General features: G+C 36.4%; 1 protein-coding gene across 1 annotated transcript; it reads left to right on the top strand.

Moving 5' to 3' along the window:
• Nucleotides 1-964: 964 nt before the first annotated feature.
• LOC134264490 (WD repeat-containing protein 11-like) lies at nt 965-20,991 on the top strand. Its single transcript, XM_062746782.1, has 30 exons — nt 965-1,082; nt 1,161-1,307; nt 2,184-2,253; nt 2,625-2,666; nt 2,807-2,960; nt 3,063-3,236; nt 3,532-3,633; nt 4,458-4,569; nt 4,816-4,996; nt 5,169-5,292; nt 5,575-5,762; nt 6,046-6,319; nt 6,846-6,930; nt 7,023-7,129; nt 7,258-7,330; nt 7,445-7,702; nt 8,235-8,361; nt 14,841-14,870; nt 15,745-15,851; nt 16,270-16,390; nt 16,515-16,683; nt 17,251-17,419; nt 17,716-17,781; nt 17,914-17,998; nt 18,292-18,483; nt 18,902-19,068; nt 19,483-19,577; nt 19,871-19,968; nt 20,302-20,382; nt 20,812-20,991. Exons 2-30 carry the CDS (start codon nt 1,213-1,215, stop codon nt 20,989-20,991), a joined length of 3,726 nt encoding a protein of 1,241 aa, XP_062602766.1. The 5' UTR covers nt 965-1,082; nt 1,161-1,212.
• Nucleotides 20,992-21,786: the final 795 nt, after the last annotated feature.

The following is a 21,786-nucleotide window of genomic DNA, read 5'->3' as shown; positions in this document are numbered from 1 at the left end:
AAATGTAGCTATTGAATGTGTCTGACCGCCACATCCCTCCCCGATCCTAAAAGGTCTTCAGCCCTCGATCAAGGACACCAACACAGGCTCTTCCCTGGCAGGTCAGCACTGTTAATTTTATTATACTTTTTGGGAAGGGACCAGTCCCTCTCGAATGGGGAAAATCACTGACTTTTTTTTTTCAAATTGTGAAAATTAACATATATTATACTTCTGCTGTCAATGCCAGGGTATGACACGTACAGTATCAAATTAACAGAAGAGGGGGAAAATGTGACAAATCAGACCAGAATTCATTCTCAGATCACCGAGGCAATCAGGCTTGCTGCTGCTGCTGCATCTTATTTTCCTAATGTAACGTTACGTAGTGGAGAACTTTTACTGCCTCACTATAGTGACAGCTTTAAGAGCCTTCCTCTATTTCAGACAAGTTCAGCAATGATGAGCCTGTTTAATGCTTGGATGGGTGACCACTTCACATTACACTAGTTCTTTTTTTTCACCAATTTCTGAATGGTGTTTTCCTTAAAAACTCATAAAATTTGACCATGCATGACTCTTTCACAACACGTTTCAAAGAATAATTTTGTTTTACCAAGAGTGGAACAAGAACAAAATAATGATATCATTGATCACAATGCCATAGCAGATTTTTCTGATCACACTAAGATAAGATTAGCAATAATGAGATAATAATGTCTCTGGCAATATAATTAACATATTTTAGGTCAGTTTGTTAACAGGCAGATTAGACACACTTCAACGTACTTAAGACTAAAAGTCACTGATTAGTGACCATCTTTACCTTCTTTCGTGCATTTTTACATGTCTGAATAAAAAAGTTTAGCAAAGTTGCTTAATGTAATGATCAAATGTAGATTAACACGGTGGTACACGTGTACATCTAATTTTTCTCTAGGAAACTCGGGTTAATCTATAAATGGTAAAAGTTAAACTGAAATCGGACTAAGTCCGGTAAAAACTAAAGTTGACAAAAGTCGTAATAAAATTGCGTTAATTAATTTTTGTATCAACATTTTGATCCATTGTGAAATCATTTCACATTTTATTATTAATTCAATGTAAGTAAAAATACAATAAGGTTCGCAGCTCTTCGAAGTTATTGATTTCTTATTTCTCTATCTCAAGTTTCCTTTCAGCCGGAAATGAAACGCAGACAACCCAGAGGGACTGGAAGAAAGTGAAAAATTCATGCATCACGACATTAAGAGACATGTTAACATGAAGTTGTCACCGAAGGTCATCACGGGGGCCCTGCACGCCCAGAATAAGGGGGCGTCTGACTGGTAATAAACGTGGTTATTGTTGACATCCCGAATTTCCTCTAATCCCTGTTTATCATTTTGTTGCATATTGCTTCCTTCTCCTTGAACGCTTTTTAACGCACAAAAATATCAAGCAGATTAAGTCAAGCTATATAGTTTATGTAAATTAAAAATATGCATGCCATCATTCATTCTGACAATGACATATTACAAGTTTAAAAATATAGGCCTATAGGGAGAACCAGGGATCGGTGCCGGACAACTCACCGACAGACAGGTGACCGACAAAAGTGAAAGTCACCGACGCGTGCAAATTCACCGAATGGACAATTCACCGACAATATTGTCGGTGAGTAGAAATTCACCGACAATGGTTTTTACCTGTATGTTGATGTGTTAAGTGTTAAGTGTTCAGATAATTAAAGTTATATAAAAAGCAATGTTTTACGAAATACGAAACTCGATAAAAAACGGGAATCAAAATCGTACTGGGTATGCCATATCCCATCTTGTAAAGGAAGATCGATCTTAGACATTCACAAACTTGATTTTTTCTTAATTTTATAAATGATGTCGGTGAGTGTCGGTGTATTATATTCTGTCCATGACTTGTCTGTCGGTGACTTGTCTTTCGATGAGTTGTCATATCGGCGACTTTTATAGTGTCGGTGAAAAAAGTGTCGGCGAGTTGTCGTTCGGTGAGTTGTCTTTCGGTCACCTGTCATAGACCCCCAGGGATAGGTCCCTGGGAGAACTTAATTTGTAAGGCCAAACTAGTCTCTCAGCTCTCAGTAAGTACATGCTGGTCAAACTTGCATGTAGAAGCTAAGCTTTTGTTTTCATACATGTATCAATGCAGTGTTAATGTATACAGGTATACTTTTAAATTATTTTCAGGGGCTGGCAGGGTTTACTGTCCTATGGTTGTCAGGGGTTTATTGTAGTGGTGGACCCCAAAACAGTACAAGTAAGAACTACATGTATTTTACTTAAACTAAATAGGAGTAGTTTGATGACCTCTTAAAGCAAAGGGCCATTTTTTCCATAGAACATTAAACTGTTCTGTACTTAGAAATTTTCAATATGGTATTATAATCTGTGAAGAAATTATTAATGGATTCCCTATCCTTAAAGGTTAAGTTAAACAGTGTAATGCTGTTTGAAGAATCACAATTATACTTTGAAGCATAATTCGTTAAGATTAGACAATATGTAAGGTCATGTCAAACGTTTACCTTTAGATATAATGTAAAAATTAAACATTGATCAGGTCCTAATATACTGTACTAGTATAGGCAAATCAAAGTATTTCAACTAATAATGACACTATTGTTTCAGGTTTTACAGGTGCTAGCTAAACATAAGGGGAATGTTGTCAAGGTAATATATGAGAGATGTTGTTGATAATACCCAGGTCCTGAATATAAGGATAAAATGATCTGATTTTATACTTGATATATTAATTTGAAGGTCAGAACTAAATTTTGAACTTTTTGAAAATATAGAGATTGACTTTGTAGGTGAAATGGGCCAAGGAGAATTACCACCATGACTTAGGGAACCCTTACTCCCTTCGTCTGGCCTCGGGGGACACCAATGGGGTAATCATTGTGTGGGATGTTACCTCGGGAACAGTCAAGTCGGAATTTTCTGAGGGAACCAAGCCAATACAAGGTGAGATATGATGGTGATCATCATTTGACTACTCTCTATATAAGATAAAATATGATATGAAATAATAAATAAAAGTACCCGACCTTTGACCTTGTTTTACAGACATGGAGTGGTTGACCTATCAGGATGCATCACATGATCTCCTGGTTGCCCTTCACCCTCCGTACTCCCTCATTCTGTGGAATGCTGACACGGGAACCAAACTCTGGAAAAAGTCCTACACAGAACCACTACTGGCTTTCTCCTTTGATCCGTTCAGCTCCAAAAATGTGGCATGTGAGTATTGTAGCATTGTTTTTCATGACTTTATTATTTTGCATATGCCTTCATGACCATGAATTAACAAGGTAATCTATGAAAGGTGATACTTCATCCATATTCCTATTAGTGCATATTTAATTCATATAGTTGCATAAAATTTCATAGAAATTCATGCATACTAGCTTTCCCTGCATGTGTTTTGGTACTTGGGATAAATGCTCAAGTCTGTTATGTGAAAAAATCCTTTTTAGTTCAGTTTTGTATAAGCATGTTTTACATGACATATTGCTCATACTTTTTGTTATTTCAGTCTTGGGTCCTGACTGTATTGTGTTCATAGACGACTTTTCTGTCACTAAAACTCCCTCAAGTAATGGAAAAAAGTTTTACATCTCTAGTCCCTCAAGTTCTGGTAAGTGTCTTGAAGTAATGATTAAAAGTTAGTTAAAAATCTTTATTATACCTCTACTGATTTTTCACTTTATAAAAGTAAATCGATATATTTTGCTGATTTCCTGAAAATCACCGTGAATAAATCGATTCCCCGCAAAACAGACTGATTCCCTGCAAAAAAGTACGGTTTTTTGATGAACTGATACACACCTATTCGGAACACTTAGCATTTTCTTTCAACTTACGACAAACTTAGAAATGTTCCGAATAAACTCATGAATATTCATTAATGAATCGAAATGCATTGCGAGTCAACTGGTCCCATATCAATAAAAAAGGACCAGTTTACTGGTAGCAAATGACAACAGAAATGGCGAGCTCAAGATTTGCGTATATATATAATTTTACTTTCGATTTTACTAAGTAAAAAGTCGGACAATGAACTGATTTATTGATAAAATGGAATTCTATTCATGTCTGTATTCTGCTTTGTTGTTCTTTTTTATTTATTCGTGTTGGAATTAAACAATGTTACAGAATACAGTATTGAATATAACTTTTGCAAATGTATTGTTTGTATCGGTATAATAAAACAGTTAAAGTATATCATTGAGGGAGTCAGCAAGATTCCAGTTCCCCTCGAGTAAGCCTATTTCCCTCGGCGCAAGCGCCTCGGGAAATAGACTTGCTCTTGGGGAACTGGAATCTTCCTGACTCCCTCAATGATATACTTTAACTGTTTATTAAGTCCTCAAGTTCTGGTACTTATCTCTCTTGTATAGCAATATTTGACTATATTAGATACAGAAATAATAGTATTTGGTGTTTATTATGTTTACACAGCCAGTAACCTGAAGACAGAGGGCTCCACCAGTAGTGTGGAAAAGAGAACAGCCTCCAGGAACCTGGCCGAGAGAATGAGTAAGATACTGGTGGGGGAGGGACCCAGTAAAAAGTGAGTAGTCAAATGGGAGGGAAGCAGGCAAGCTTTCAAAGTATAAAGTTAACATAGAAATAATTTTATTAAAAGATAATACAGTAAAAAGAACTGAGAAAGCAGTGCCAAAACAAAGCCTTTCCTAAATCACTTTTAAATTTAAGTACCTCTGGACACATTATGTTCCCATGTTAACTTTGTCTGTGTGTTTGTGTTCACTTTGTCTGTGTGTTTGTGTTCACTTTATCTGTGTGTTTGTGTCAGGAGCAGCAAGGAGGAGTCAGACCAGGTGGCCCTCAATGACTGTATCCAGCTGTTACACCACCAGTCCTGTAGGCACCACCTGATCCTAGTGTACCCCCGGGAAATACTGATCCTGGATTTAGAGATTAATCAGACTGTTGGCATTATACCCATGGAGAGGGCAGGGTCACCTTTTGTACAGGTGAAAAATTGAATGATTTTAATTGTGAAGGTGCAGAAAAATTTATCTACAAGATAAAGTCATAAATAATATAGGTAACTCTACCGTTTAGCTTCCCTGAATATATGTTATTAAACCAGAACTCTCTTTCAATGTTGTGTATTTAAAGCTATGTCTCTGGGATTTTTTCCAGATTGTCTCCCTTAGACAGAGAGATGTGTTGTTGTGTCTTCATGAGAATGGAAGTGTGTCCACCAGAATACGCAGGAAAACAAACGCTATCACAACACCCGCCTCAGAAGGGCACGGAGCATTTGGTGAGTACATAGTAAAGTATCTTTGGTCTAAAGTTTGGATGCTTGTAAATGTTCGCAAAATACACAGGATGATGCAATTTAGATAAATATATGGGTATTGTGAATGGAAAATGCCCATGAATATTTAAAACTAGTTAAACTATTCTTGCTACTGTTTTGATCAATGAATAACCATTAGATATCATATCTGAAAAAAATTGAAAAGTATGCTTTCTTTAATCAAACTTAATTGAAGTGCTACATCATTAATTGGGTAGACATTGTTTATTTTCTATTTTACAGATGACTCCCCTCCCCCTGTTTCTATGGATGTGACCTATGACCTCAGATGTCAGTCGGACGGTTTGAGGGTGACACGACACAGCCGGGTGTCCAGTATGTCATGTTGCATGGTAACGGAGAGTTCCGTGGCATTGGTGGTGACAGATAGCCGTGTTGTATTCTGGGATATGATTCTACTAGATGGAGGGGTAGGATTTTGAATATTTGTCTAACATTCAGTATTAAATTTGGTGTTTTTGAATTGTGCTGTCTCTTTTTCTATCAAATCAAAGGCTGGTATTAAACTGTATTCAGTCATTATGTGATATGATAAAAAAAAGTGGTTTAATACAAATCAAAATGTTTTTGGCAATGAAATTAATTAGCGTCAAGAGATTATTACAATGAAGTTTTTGTGCTTGCCCAAATTTTTATAGAAGAAAAATTGTACCATCAACAAAAATAAAAAAAAATCTTGTTATTTATTTTCAGACTGAAATAGAAACATCCCCACAGCTGGATTCCAAGTCAAAATTTCCCATTGTCTCCACTTCTCCTCCCCCTCAACTCTCACTCTCCGATATGATTGGACGATTACCTGTCGTGAACCATGATCACCCCTCGGTGCTTAAAGGTCGTGCTGTGGCCTTGAAGTTTGTGATGACTGGACTTCTAAATGGAATGGTCTCCCCTATATGTTCTCTACGCATGTGTCCTCCCCTCACAACAAAGAACTGGAGTGTATATCAGCCTCTACTGGCCGTAGGTATGTACCTGTAAAAGCACGAGTTTTGTTTCATATATGTACTAGAACACAGAGTTGTATCAATCTGTACTGGCCATTGGTATGTACATGTAATGGCTGCAAATACAGCTTACGATAGCTGTGAGTATATAGTTTTAAATCTCAGCATGTATCAAACAGGGATATTTATAGAAATGAATTAATGAACCAGAGACCGTCCTGGAGATCATTAACTGAGAATAGACTTAGTCAAAATTTGATTTTGAATAACTTGTCATTTAAATGTACATACATATGTTAATATCAAAATTTGCAGGTTTGTATAATACTTCAATTTTAAAGATATGGTAAAAATTTTGTTTTGTTATCAAAATTATTTCAAAAGTTACATTCATTTGATTGAAATTTTGACTTAAGTCTGTTCTCAGTTTATAGTTTTGGGGCCCTAAGCTCTAATAAATTTAACATGAGAGAGAAAGAGAGAGTTTCATACCTAATACTGCTGTATTTCCACTCTTTATATTGGTTCTTGTACATGTACTTGTAGGTAGTTCTACAGGAGTTATACAGATTATCAACATCTCCAGTGGACTGATCGTGAAGGAGTTCAGTGTTCATACAGGCCCTGTCAGGTTTCTTATTGATATATTATTAAATTACAGATATTCACCTGGAATATGGAGTCTTGATGTCCTGTATGTTATTTTTAACCCTTATTTTTCAGAGGGATAGAGTGGTGTAACCTGAAGTCATTCCTGTCCTACTCCTACCCCTCCCCAGGAACCAGTGGTCTGGTCAAGAATGACCTCATGTTGGTCGACATCTCTACTGGTCAGTATATATCTAATAAGAAATCTGATAATCAAAATCAGGTGAAACAAAAAATGTGTGATAATATATGAAACTTAAGTTATTTTCTCAGTCTATTTGTGCACTTTAATTTTGCTGTGTTATTCCAGGCAAAGTGAAGGCAGTGAGGACTAACAGAGACCAGGAATCTCCCATAGAAATCCTACGTGTGTCCTGTCTGAAGTATGGGAAAAATGATTAAAAAATTGATCCTCCAAGGATAACTCCTTCCTACTTTTTTTTTGTGAAATGATTATAATTTCATATTGCTAAAATATATGATTTTGAATTTTACAGACAATACTTCATTGTTGGATTTAAAGACAAGCCTTTAGAGCTGTGGGACCTGCAGACAATGACGATGTTACGAGAGACGGGGAAGAGCCTGCCCCACCCCACAGCCCTGGAGTGGTCCCCCTCCCACAGCCTCAAGTCCCTCAAGAAGAAGATGCTGAGTCAGGGCGGGGACAAGGAGGGGGGTCAGCTGACCTCAGCCCTGGCCGGCGGGGACAAAATGGGCGTGTCTACAACCTCCCTCTCAGAGACCGCCGAGAGGTGTGTACTGTATTGTCGCTTATGATAAACCTGAACTTACATGTGTAATTATTATAATACATGTATGTGTAAATCTTGGGGCAAACCAGATTATGGTAGAGCTTTGCTCTTTTAGAGCAGCAGAAATGTTTGTACTGTATTGTCACCAAGGATTATCCTTAACTTACATGTGTGATTAGTAAAATACAGTAAAGCCTCATTGTTTCAAACTCTATGGGAGCAAGAACAACTTCAAGATATCCAAGAGTTTGAGATATTGAGGGTAAAATACTTAAAGGAAATAGTGCTTGGGACTTCCAAATCACTTCAATATATCCATTTTATTTGAGATCTCTACATGTATGTATGAGACACCGAAGTTTAACTGTACATGTACATGTAAATTTTAGTACACACTAGTAAATGGTGGACAAGATTTTCTCTTTTGTGATGCCAGAATTGAATTAATTTAGTGTTTTTTCCTCTTCATTGTGGTAATCCAGCTTTGCTGGTGCCAGAATTAATTTTAATTTTGTATATTTCGTGTCTACAGTGATTCCAAGGTGAACCAGAAGATGTCGGTGAAGGAACACTTTGTGTACACTGACTCCGAGGGGACGCTTTATCACTTCGTTGTGGAGGGAACGGGGTTTGCTGATGCCAGCAGAGTCCCAGCAGAGGTGAGGGGTCATTTGTTTGTTTTGTTTGTTTGTCAGAGGTGAGCGGTCATTCGTTTTTGTTTGTCAGCAGTGGTGAAGGATTTGTTTGTTTGTCTGTTTGTCAGAAGTGGGGAGGGGTTTGTTTTGTTTGAGAGACTTAGGAAAACTCTTGGGTTTCCACAACCATAATATGCAGGTTGACCCTAAACCCTGCTAACAAATGTACAGTGTTTTCAAAATGTTCTAGACATGTTTTGTAGGTCATAGAAAGTAATCAATCATTAATCTGAAAAAGTTATAGTATGTGTACTGTAAAAGCACAAATATTCGTCGGATATTAAATTTCATTTATTTTGTTGTTAACAATTATCAACGGAATTAAAGCCCACACGAAATTTTATATGACTATATATTGAATAGGATTACTTCTGTTATGGGTCAGAATTACCCGAAATGCCAGCAAAGATCAATAACACAATTTAAACTTAACAATAATTTATTTACAGTAATATATAATAAGTGTATGAAACGTAAAGTACAAACTTAGCAAGAATTTAAAAATACATACATCAGAGTGTCCGTTGCTGCACACAATGTCCCAATGAAAATATATCCCAGTTATATCTCAATAGTGCTTATACGACAAAGTATTCACAATTATTGTATATCTATGCATTGAATTGACAGGGTATTTATACAGTATTATAAATCTAGAATATTCTAGAAAATGTTAAAACATGATATTACTGGAACAATCTGGACATACACAAAATTTAAGAATGTTCTAGATAAAATGACCAAACATGTTGACCACTCTGGAATGTTCAAGAAACTTAATGTTACTAATTATATACATAATAAAACAATACACATCTCACAACACCTCCCCCCTTAAAAAAGTTTGAATGTCAATGAAAACTTATATTATTAAAATAAAAGTTTTGTACATTAATACAAAATCTAGTATGTTTACGTTACTCTTGACAAGGCGTCTGCAATAACATTGTCTTTGCCTTTGATATGCTTAATTGTTATGTTGTATTCTTGTAACAACAAACTCCATCTAGTCAGTCTTTGATTCTTGTTTGACAATTTATGCAAAAATGTCAGGGGGTTGTGATCCGTATATACAAGAATTGGATGCAAAGTAACATTCAAATAAACATCAAAATGCTGTAAAGCTAACAACAAAGCAAGGCATTCCTTTTCAATTGTGGAATAGTTTTGTTGACATTTTGTAAGTTTCTTTGAAAAATAAGAAACAACTCTATCTACATTATCACTATGTTCTTGAAACAAAGCTGCCCCGATTCCAACATCACTAGCATCAACAGTAAGCTTAAATTGCTTAGAAAAATCTGGAGTTGACAGAACTGGGTTGCTCATAAGGACAGATTTGATTTTATGGAAGGATTTTTCACAGTCCTTTGTCCATTCAAATTTAACCCTCTTTTGTAAAAGATTTGTAAGTGGACTAACAACTGAGGAAAAATTTGGACAAAATTTTCTGTAAAACCCAGCCATGCCCAAAAACCTCATTAATTCTTTCTTGTTTGTGGGAATCGGGAATTTTGCAATAGCTTCCACTTAAGCCATTATGGGTGTAACATAACCTTGACCTACTTTATGACCTAAATACTCTACATAAGCATGACAAAATTCGCTCTTCTCAAGATTCACAGTTAAGTTTGCTTTAGCTAAAATGTCAAATAAAGCACGCATGATTCGGAGATGTTCGTCCCATGTGTCGCTGTATATGACGACATCATCAATGTAGGCCTCGCATCCCTCAAGATCATGGAGAAGGGAGTGAATCATCCTTTGGAATGTAGCCGGTGCGTTTTTCATGCCAAAAGGCATTACTTTATACTGGTAAAGTCCATCTGGTGTAGCAAAAGCAGATATTTCTTTTGCTCTTTCTGTTAACGGTACTTGCCAGTAGCCTTTCAACAGGTCAAATTTACTGACAAATTTCGCATTTCCAATGTTGTCAATACAGTCATCGATTCTAGGTATTGGGTATGAATCAGTTTTGGTAACAGAATTCACCTTTCTAAAGTCTGTACATAATCGGTACGAACCGTCTTGTTTTGGTACAAGAATACATGGTGAGCTCCAATCACTTTTACTAGGTTTAACAATGTCATTGTCCAACATGTACTGCACTTCCCTTCTTAGGTACTGCAATTTTATTGGATTCAGACGGTACGGATGTTGTTTGATAGGCAGAACGTCACTCACTATGACATCATGACAAGCTGCATTAGTTTTCTTTGGAACATCCAAAAAAATTTGATGATACTCATTCATCAAGTTTTTAACTTGTTCTTTTTGATGAATGTTCAAATGTCCAAGTTTGGCATCAAAATCAGCCAAAATTTCTGAGTTTTTCAAACGAACACTCTGATTACAATCTTTCTCATTCATTTCTACACTCGTATCACTTTCAATACAATTTTGAACAGTCTTAGCATTGGCTAAAGTGGAAACTGGTTTTACAGAATTTCGGTCACACCTTTCAAAATACTCTTTTAACATGTTAATGTGACAAACCCGTTTCTCTTTACGTCGACCTGGTGTCTTAACTACATAGTTTACATCACTAATCTTGCTTTCAATTTCATAAGGGCCATAAAATCTGGCCTGTAAAGGATGACCAGGAATAGGTAAAAATACAAGAACCTTATCACCTGGCTTAAACACCCTATTTCTAGCATCTTTGTCATACCACATTTTCATTTTCAACTGAGAACTCTTCAAATTTTCTTGTGCTAATTTACAAGCATTGTAAAGTTTTTCTTTGAAATCAGACACATAATCTAAAAGATTAAGATCACTAGTCTCAGTCAGCCACTTTTCCTTCAGCAATTTCAAAGGACCTCTAACTGTATGACCGAACACCAATTCAAAAGGACTAAACCCAAGAGACTCCTGGACTGCCTCTCGTGCAGCAAATAGTACAAGATGAACCCCTTCATCCCAGTCTTTCTCATACTGGTAACAATAGGTCTTCAGCATTGTTTTTAAGGTCTGGTGAAAACGTTCTAGTGCCCCCTGGGATTCAGGATGATAAGCAGTTGATCTATATTGCCTTATACCCAACTCATGCATGACTTGCTGGAACAACCCCGACATAAAATTTGAGCCTTGATCCGACTGAATTGCCTTGGGTGCTCCTACAAAACTGAAAAACTTGGTTAGGGCCTTAACTATGCTCTTTGCCTTTATATTCCGTAGAGGTATGGCTTCAGGAAACCGAGTGGATGTACACATAATGGTAAGTAAATACTGGTTTCCAGTTCTGGTCCTAGGCAAAGGTCCTACACAATCCACCAACACTCGACTAAACGGTTCTTCAAAAGCTGGAATGGGTTGGAGAGGAGTAGATGGTATCTTCTGATTTGGTTTACCTACCATCTGACAGACATGGCATGACTTGCAAAACTTCGAAACATCCTTTCTTAGCTTAGGCCAATAAAAATGACTCAAAATCCTATTATAAGTCTTATTGATACCTAAATGACCAGCCATAGGTGTATCGTGGGCTAAACTCATGACATCTCGATGATAAGCAGCTGGGACCACTATCTGGTGAACAACACGCCACACTTCATCTGGAGAAGCATCAGGTGGTCGCCATTTTCGCATAAGGATGCCATCTTTCATATAGAAGCATTCTCCAACTTTAATAGCCTCTTCTGGTGGAAGTGCCCTCTTACTAAGTTGAATGATATCTGGGTCTTTATGTTGTTCAGAGAGTAAACGTTCTCGGCTGAGGATGTCCTTGCCTTGGCTAACTAGTGGATGCAACTCATCATCCTCACCACCAAATTTTGGTAAAAGTTCTTTCTTCTCTTTCTTCTTGATATTGTGTGGTTCCATGCTGGTTTGAGTGCCATCAAGGTCAGATAAGAAAGTGTCATTCAAATCAATATCAACAGAGGAATTCGTCTCGTCAAAGGCTTGAGTATGGTCTGCCTCCATTTCTCGTCTTCTGGCCATCGCTCTAGTAACAGCACAGGCTGGATAAATGTCATCATCTTCATCATCGCACATGACATCTGGATTGATCTTCTCACAAACTATAGGATCTGGTACAACTTTCCCACCAGCTAAATCGTTGCCTAACAACAAAGAAATGCCTGGAACGGGAAGAGTAGGTCGAACACCTACGATAACAGGTCCAGTAACTAAATCTGACTTCAAACTAATTCTATGCAGGGGAACATCAATGACGCCTAGCTCCACACCCTGTAATAAAACTGACCCACCAGTGGAAGTCTGCTCAGACAAAGGAAGCACGCCCTCTAACAATAACGTCTGTGCAGCACCAGTATCTCTCAAAATCTGGACAGGTTTTATTTCGCTAGAGTCACCGAGTGAGACAAATCCCTGAGACATAAAGGGCTTATAATCCTCCATAGAATCAATAGAACTGGACTGTGAACCCTGGACATCAGGAGTGTCAGAACAAATCGAAACTAAGGCTTCTCTATCACCTCTAACTGCCGCACAAGCGTGTGGTTGAGTTTTATCAAAATCATTTTTTCTCTTGAGTTTAAAGCATTCACTGATCAGATGACCCTTTTTCTTACAATAACTACAAGTAGGAAGCGACCCTATTCCAGACGATCCTTCAACACGTCCTGGACCGGACTTAAAACCACCTTGGGATGGAGACTGGGAACTTGTGAAAGACTGAGACCCTGAACCACTCTTTTTATATGTGTCTGAATTGGTAGAATTACTGCTAGTCTGAGATCTTGAAACAAAATTCTTTTTATGAGACAGAGCATAAGTATCAGATATGACTGCTGCCTCTTCAAGAGTTTTCACATTCTTATCTTCTAAATGTGTTTTCAACTCTTGAGGAACACACTCCTTAAACTCTTCTACCAGGATGACTTGGCGCAAATTAGCAAAAGTTTTATCAAGTTTCTTGGATCTAAACCAGTGATCGAATAAATCTTCTTTCTCTCGTGAAAATTCAACAAATGTTTGATTATCAAACTTTCTATACTTTCTAAACTTTTGTCTATATGCTTCAGGTACTAATTCATATGCTTTTAATATTGCTGCTTTGACCTTCTCATAGTCTGAACTCTCAACTACCCCTAGTGCAGAGTATACCTCAGCCGCTTTTCCAGCCAGTACACTTTGTAACATTGTTGACCAAACATTTCGTGGCCATTTAAGATTCTCTGCGACCTTTTCAAATTGGGGAAAATATTTGTCTACAGATTTTTCTTGAAATTTTGGAACTAATCTGATATTTTTTGCTGCGTCAAATTCAGTTTTGACAACTGACGGTTCTGGTTGGTTTTGTAATTTTAATTTCTCTAATTCAAAGTTCATTGCACGCTCTTCTCTTTCTGCTGCTAATTTGTCTAATTCAAATTTTCGTTCACGCTCTCGTTCTTCTCTTTCTCTTTCTCGCTCTTCTCTTTCTCTTATTCGATCTTCTCTTTCTAATTTTTCTCTTTCAAATCGCATTTTCTCTAACTCTAATTGAAACTGATATTCTGCCATTTTAAAAGAGCCTAACTCTGATTTAACTGTATATTCTGCAAGATCATATTTTTCAAAGACGTTTTCTTCTACTAGTTTGTTTGCAACCTTAATTCTAATGTCTTGCTTTCTCTGAGAGGATTTAACATCTAACCCAAAATGCAAACCTAATGCGATCAAGTCATCCTTCTTTAACGTATCAAAAACCTGAACACTTGGTGAACTAAGAAAGTCTGTGACCGAAAACACCATGTTGATTTCTGCTGGCTTATAATCAAATTTAACGGTTCAATAAACAAAATTCTGACAATAAACTGCAAAAGTGCAAGAAATTCTTTATCCCGGACGAGCCCCCAATTCTGTTATGGGTCAGAATTACCCGAAATGCCAGCAAAGATCAATAACACAATTTAAACTTAACAATAATTTATTTACAGTAATATATAATAAGTGTATGAAACGTAAAGTACAAACTTAGCAAGAATTTAAAAATACATACATCAGAGTGTCCGTTGCTGCACACAATGTCCCAATGAAAATATATCCCAGTTATATCTCAATAGTGCTTATACGACAAAGTATTCACAATTATTGTATATCTATGCATTGAATTGACAGGGTATTTATACAGTATTATAAATCTAGAATATTCTAGAAAATGTTAAAACATGATATTACTGGAACAATCTGGACATACACAAAATTTAAGAATGTTCTAGATAAAATGACCAAACATGTTGACCACTCTGGAATGTTCAAGAAACTTAATGTTACTAATTATATACATAATAAAACAATACACATCTCACAACACTTTCACAACAATGAAATTAAATGCACACGAAACTATTTTTGATGACAAATCAACAAAATTTTATCTCCACGAAAATTTGTGCTTCTACAGTATTAAACAATTTTAGAAGTAGAATTTAACATCAATAACACATGTTTTTTAAACACATTATGGTGTGCTAATCTCACTGAATTTTCAGAATGACTCAGCAATATCATCATCTCATGTGGTAGGGTATTTATATAAATATATATAAGCACAAAAATGCATGAAAATTAATGAATTGTATACTTTTTTTTCCTTTAGCATGAAGTTTCAACTCTTTTAGCTGATCACATGTCAGATTTTTCAAGTGATACTTCTGTGATAAGTTCACTTGAATACAAGTAGATTCAGAAATGAATACTGTACACTAAATATAAGTTCACATTAAATACTTTTATTTTTCATAGTACATTTGTATTTTATACTTATGACTCTATAGTGTATATAAAAATGTAGGCCTGTGTAAGACGATAAAATAAGATTTTCTGTCCACTGACTTTAATACCAGTACATGTACAAGAAACACTTTATTGTGCAGATAAATGAACACTGTATATTGAATGTACATTTTGTCATCAATATACATATTAAATGATAATGCTTAGTTTGATCTGATTATATTTATCTATACACTAGTATCATTATATACTGTACATGTATTAATGGAAAACAAATGTTCTACACTCTTACATAGAGACTGGTTTACATTTTATTACAAGTATTATTATAAAACACCATTCTTATCACAGTCATCCCTATCACTGATAGCCAAAGCATTTCTTTAATGCAAGACAGATATAACATGACAATCAATTTGAAAATTCCTGTTCATTTACATGTTCATTTTGATTAAATTATTTCTTTTAACATGAATGTTGTGTCTGATAACTGAATGTTAACCTTGATAACATTGTGTTTTTTGTACAGCTTTTTAACACTGTCTGATTGTTATTTGTTTACAGCTTGTAAACACTGATTATTAGTCGTTAACAGCATGTTATTTGTTATTTGACATAATGTCTATGCAGTGTTAATATTGTTTGTGTGTTTGTTTACAGTCCGGAATGGGGACCATCACATGGATTGCCTGGAAGGGGGACTTTATTTTGTTTGGGGACGGAGAGGGGCAGCTGTCTGTCTGGGATCTCAAGTCTAAAACACAGAGGTAGGTACAAGAAATTAATTTTACAATATGAAACACAGAGGTACAAACATTCAAATTACTTTCACTGTAAACACAGAGGACAGGATGCATTGTTCATTAAACCTTACCTTTAAGTTTTATTTCCAAATTACTTTAAACATCATGTAGAAATACATGTATTTAGAGCTGATTCCATTTAAGGAAAATTAAAAGGAAAAATTAAAAACCCATCAGAATAACCAATAATTTTTTCCTCCTGTGTTTTAGAGTAAAACATGCTAATAGTAAACCGTGTTGATTTGACACTAACAGCTAAGTGATTTCAAATCACCATAGCTTTAAAATTAAATTGTTATCTAAATGATATATTGAAGCAAATTTGTGCATCCCTTGGTTTACTGTACACAGTGTTAGTTAATGTACTAAAATCTCTCAACAGGACAATGGCCACGAGGCGTGGGTGGATCAAGAAGATCAGGTTTGCCCCGGGGCGGGGGAACATGAAGTTCTTCCTCTTGTATGTGGATGGCTTCGATATCTGGGATCTGAAGGAGGGAAAGGTACAAAGATGAAAATATGTGATTTTACTGTTAATAGGGAGTAGATGGTTGTTAAATTAGTTTCTGTCTCAGTGTGTGGTTTTTCCTAGTCCCATCAAGTTTTAAAGTTCTCTGTCATTAACAGGCAGAGCTGCTGAGTTCTATGAAGAGTCCGCGTGACATTGCTAAGGTGATAGATGCAGACTGGACCGGATCAGACCGGCCGGTACTGGCTACAGCTGACGGGTGTGTTGAAGTGTTTGACCTGACCCTCAAGTCCTGCTCCTGTGGAATAGAGGATCGCGAATTCCCAGGTGAGGAGAGATTAAAGGAGTTCTCAGGTGAAAATAATTAGTAGGGTGTTTTAATACCTGAATATGGGAGGGGGACTTCCATGGAAAAGTTCGAAATTCCAAATAATGAATATGCAAACATAAAATAAAAGTGTGAGAATTAATTTAAGGAAAACTGATTTTGTAGATTCTGTTGTGTAACTTTGTTACTTTGTCATGATCATCTGTTGTGCTCATTATTTGAATTGACTGCATGGGTATCTACCTACCTAGTCCTTGTTGCACCCGGAGGCACATAGAGCAAGGACTAGGGATTTCCTCTGTTCTTGGCTGTCCTCTCCACCTCTTCCCAGGATAGTATCATTTCCTTCAGAATTGACGGGGGGAATTATCAATGTTAATTTAGACAGTGAAGTGTAGTCGACAAGTCCCAGTTCTGACATCTGAGAACACAGTGTGCCTTTCAGAAAATAACAGTAATCAATCTTTTTAGGGATGGTCTGGAAATTAATTCAGCAAAAGGCCCTTACATTAAAACCATTGTGCAATTAAACATTTAAGCCAATATTCTCGATTTTCCATAAATAGATGAGGTGGCCAGCCCCTACATTCTCTCCCGGAAGGCCTCATTAATGATGAAGTACAACCTCCAGAACCAGCCCTGGAACAGCGAGTACTCCCGCAAACTGGAGGGACTGAGAGAGGAGGAGAAAAATCTCCAGGGGGCGGTCAACAAGCAAATAGATCTACTGGACAGGTGAGGATCTGACCTGATCAACAATTAGATAGATCTATTGGACAGGTGAGGATCTGACCAAAATTGTGCTAAGTGAACAGGTTAAAGTGTTTTTTTTTTTTGGATCAGGTCCATTTCCAAGTTACTATACATGTATATATTTGTCCTATAATTAAACCAAACTTGCATGGATATTGAATTTGAGATACACACTAACTATTAAATGAATTATGATGTGAGGTACTAGCTTTGTTTTTGGATATTATTTGTCCTTTTTAGCTTCGTTATCTTTCATTACCTTTGTTTCTCTTTTTCAGTGAGATTTTAGATTACTTACCACACTGTAGATTTGGAGTGGCAGAAAGATGTCTCATACTTGCCAAGTAAGTAATGGGGAGGGGGCATATTTGAGCAGCTATTATTAGTAATTTCAGTTAAGTGTGAAGTTTTGTCATGATCTTTATCGACAAATGCATCCAGCGTAAACAATTCAGCTGTACTTATTTTACCTGTAGGTTGTTTGGAGATGAATCTGACTTTTTGTTCTGGACTGTAGCACTGTATTATCTCAGAGCTGTCAAGTGGAGTCCAAAATCTCAGGTCAGAATTAGACTGTTTATCAAGAAGTTTTTTTCTCCCCATGTGAAGTTTTTAAAAATGAGAATCTCTATTTATTAACTACTTGTATTTTGCCATTTTTGTATGAAACAAAATATGAAATTATAAATTATTTCCTCTAAATAAAAAGAATTATTTTTCATGAGGGAAACTGAGATTTTTTTTTAAATAAACATGTATTTAGAGGTTAATCTGTATACATATACTAGTGTATGTCAACTTTATTATGAAGCTCTATTACTTGTAAATACAGCATTTAAATATACACCACACAGGAAGATGTAGATTTGCTGGGACCAGAGAAGGAGAAGTTTATTCCTGCCACACCCTCCTACAAGGAGACCAATGACCTTGTGATGTTAGACAGCCCTGACGAGGGGGAGGAGACATACCAGGGGGCGTGGTCTCTTGTAGACACACCCCTAGAGAGATACTTTGATATGATCTGTGATAATGACAGCTTTAAGGTTAGTATAAGTTGTGAAGTGTTTTAACCTACTGAAGTCTATAATTACCATTATTTGAAGATAAACATGAGTGTGAATTATTATGCCCCCCGAAAAGAGAGAGACTCTTGCTTTGCTTTTAATCATGAGAATATGTAGGTCAAGTTCTATTTTGGGTTTGATCCAGCAATTTTTGACAGATTTATACCCGTTGGACTCAGAAAAAATCCAATATTCAGTCTATTCATTTTCTTTGAATGTAAATGCAGGGGGAGGGGGAGGTAGATACCATGTAAGTGTTTCACAAACATTTCTTGTTTTGAACCGAAATTCCTGGTTATTTTAAAGGAAGGGAATTTTAATTACATAGTAGATCTTCATGTATACATGTACATTGTATATACTATGGAAATAATGATAAGACTTTCATATTCTTTAGTTATACCAGTTGGACCGTGTTGCACTTCACGACAGTAAGAGAGTGACGTACGACCACACCAAGAAGTGCGCGGAGAATTACATCATGCTGCGGGAGACAGACCGAGCCGTGCAGTTACTGCTGGAAACGGAACCAGATAACGACACGTACTATACAGACTGTCTCAGGTAAACGCTACCTGGGAAGAAGTACCAATTCAATCCCTCAAATGTCTGTCAAGAACTTTGTAACTTCAAGATACTTTTTTACACTAATTATCTACAATGTACACTAATTTGCATAATAAACATTGTTTCATGTGTATTATGCATACGCAGTGTGCACAGTACCCTGTTTTATTTTCGCCCCTTTCAACCTACTACTAGGTGGGTAAATTTAACACGGGGCAAATGAAAAAAATTAACGCAGCATAATTTCTTGCGAAAAAATGTGACTGGGCAAATTTAAAATGGCATAAACTTGCTTGCATATGTGAAAGGGTGAAAATAACACAGGGTGAAAATAACCCTGTATGCAGTATTTTGAATTCATTGCAGTATTTTTTTTTACATGATATTAATTGCTTAGTGATGTCTTTCCAGAGCTTGTTTGGTGGCAAGTATCAGATCTTCTGGTGTGTCACAGAGCACAATCAAACTGGTGGCCACTAATCTCATTGCCAATGGTAAAATCAAAGGTAAGGTTCTCAGAGCACAATTGAACTGGTGGCCTTAAATCTCATTGCAATTGAAAAAATCAGAAATAAACAGTGAAGTATAATATCTTAATCCTAAGGATTCCTCAGCTGTCAAAAACATGCTAAATATTTGTAGAGGGATGCATCGACATTAAAAGTTTATGAAAGCGTTATTTAATTTTTTATTTGATTTCTTTGTACAGCGTTTTCTCCTCTAGAGGGAGCACAGTAGCTGTGTCTGATATCAACCCTGATTTGATTTCTGTATACAGCATTTTAATTTTTTCATACAGAGGGAGTACAGTTACTGTGTCTGATTGACAAAGGACTCGATGCCTGCCGATATCTTCAGACCTACGGAGCTTGGGATCAGGCCGTCTGGCTGGCAAAGGTTGGTATTTGTACTTCATTTGTGTCCTTGTTTGAAACCTTACCATAATTCTGTCATGATTTATACTTGTCTTATAACAATCACAGTTTAAATAACCAACCTGATAAATTAAGCAGTCTGTTTTCATGATATTCTAGTTGTCTGTTTATTCTTAGCTGTTAAGAAATTTACAATGTAAATTTAAGATACATTTAAACAATTAAATGAACTTGATTTTCGTGTTCCTGAATTTATGATTAGAATATTTGAAATTAATGCACTGTATGAATACTCAGACATGAACTTATTTTGGAAAGATTAAAGAACTTCATGTTTCCCTTCTTTTCCCTGTAGGCAACCTTAACCAGCAGTGACTGTTGTGAGGTGATGAAGAGATGGGTGGATCACTTATGTGGGACACAGGTCAACCAAAAAGTAGGTCATCAATGAACAAATATGGGTCACATAAATGTACATAAAAGTGTCTTGTCTTTAATTTACACAAATAAAATTATAACACCAAAACATCATGAAGACCCATACAACATTTCTGTAAATGCAAGTTATAAATCACCTGGATGGATGTAGACAAAAATGACTATACATGTACTGCCTTGTACAGAAATTGTAATAATATAACATGATAACCTAAGTGGTCAAAATACACTCCAATACACTGAAGCTTGAAGGTCCTCAATTTGCAGGGGAGTAAATTTTCAGAATTTAATTATACATTTAGATCTATTGTGAAAACTAGTATCTCTTCTTGGAATGCAGGCACCTGCTTCATGTATCATTTATTCGTAAACAGCCAAACTTGTCCATTGGGCACATCATTATAGAGAGGTGTTTTGTTACTTTCAGAGTAAGGCCCTCCTGGTGATGCTATCCCTGGGGCAGTTCTCTAAGGTGCTGGAGATGTTGTATGGAATGAGACAATTCAATAGAGCAGCCTGTTTTACGGCGGCCCTAGAAGAATTCGGACTACTGGACCAAAGCAAGGACAATGGTAAAAAAATTGTGAACAACTGTCAAAAAAGATAAAGAGTCATGTCTCCATCCTTCATGATTAATTTAATTATGTTAATTAATATAATTATATGTAATTATAAAATCTTTGCTCCCATTTCAATTTTAAACTTCATTCGTGTAAAAAAAAATAGAAGAAAATTTAAAATGGGATTCAGAGTGAATCAAAATTGGGCAGTTTTTTTTGCAAATGTGCCTGATGGGGCAATAGTTACATTTGGGGGAAAATAACATTGTATTTATACATTTTTTTTCTTTTTGTTCCTCCTCAAACATATTATAGTATTTAGTGTGATGAGCATGTATTAGCTCACCTCAACGAAGTTGGGGGGAGCTTATGTGATACCCTTGGCGTCGGCGTCGGCGTCCCAGGTTAAGGTTAAGTTTTTTGGAGCAGTTTTCTTTTTAATTTCTTCTGAGTCCTATATTGATTAGACATGCATGGAATATGGTTCTAGTGTGTTTCATTGTACCAGACAGAGTTTCAGATGCTGCAATTTCAGCAAAGGAATGACCAGGTTAAGGTTTCATTTCCAAGTAACTATAAGCCCTATGTTGACCAAACTTGCATGGATGATACATCTAAGGATGCATACTACCGGGCTTGCTACGGATGCTGAATCTGACCTACATTTTCCAGTTGAGCTAACAGGTTAATGTTTTTGGTGCAGGTTTCATTTGCAAGTAACTTTAAGCCCTATGTTGACCAAACTTGCATGGATGATACATCTAAGGATGCACACTACCAGGCTTGCTTCGGATACTGAATCTGACCTACTTTTTGTGGATGAGTGAAAATGTTAGTTTTTG

Source organism: Saccostrea cucullata, unplaced genomic scaffold (assembly GCF_032062105.1).
Source record: "Saccostrea cucullata isolate Sc308-1 unplaced genomic scaffold, CSIRO_AGI_Scuc_v1 ctg10607, whole genome shotgun sequence".
NCBI classification, from domain to species: domain Eukaryota; kingdom Metazoa; phylum Mollusca; class Bivalvia; order Ostreida; family Ostreidae; genus Saccostrea; species Saccostrea cuccullata.
Note: the sequence above shows the minus strand (reverse complement) of the source record. Positions and strands in the feature narration are given on the sequence as shown.

What these genes read in the sequence shown, in the direction of transcription:
- LOC134264490 (XM_062746782.1), top strand. Translation starts at nt 1,213, where the DNA reads ATGCATCACGACATTAAGAGACATGTTAACATGAAGTTGTCACCGAAG. An exon ending in GGGGAGGGACCCAGTAAAAA is followed by an intron (nt 4,570 to 4,815) that starts GTGAGTAGTCAA and finishes TGTTTGTGTCAG; the next exon opens with GAGCAGCAAGGAGGAGTCAG. An exon ending in CAAATAGATCTACTGGACAG is followed by an intron (nt 17,420 to 17,715) that starts GTGAGGATCTGA and finishes TCTCTTTTTCAG; the next exon opens with TGAGATTTTAGATTACTTAC.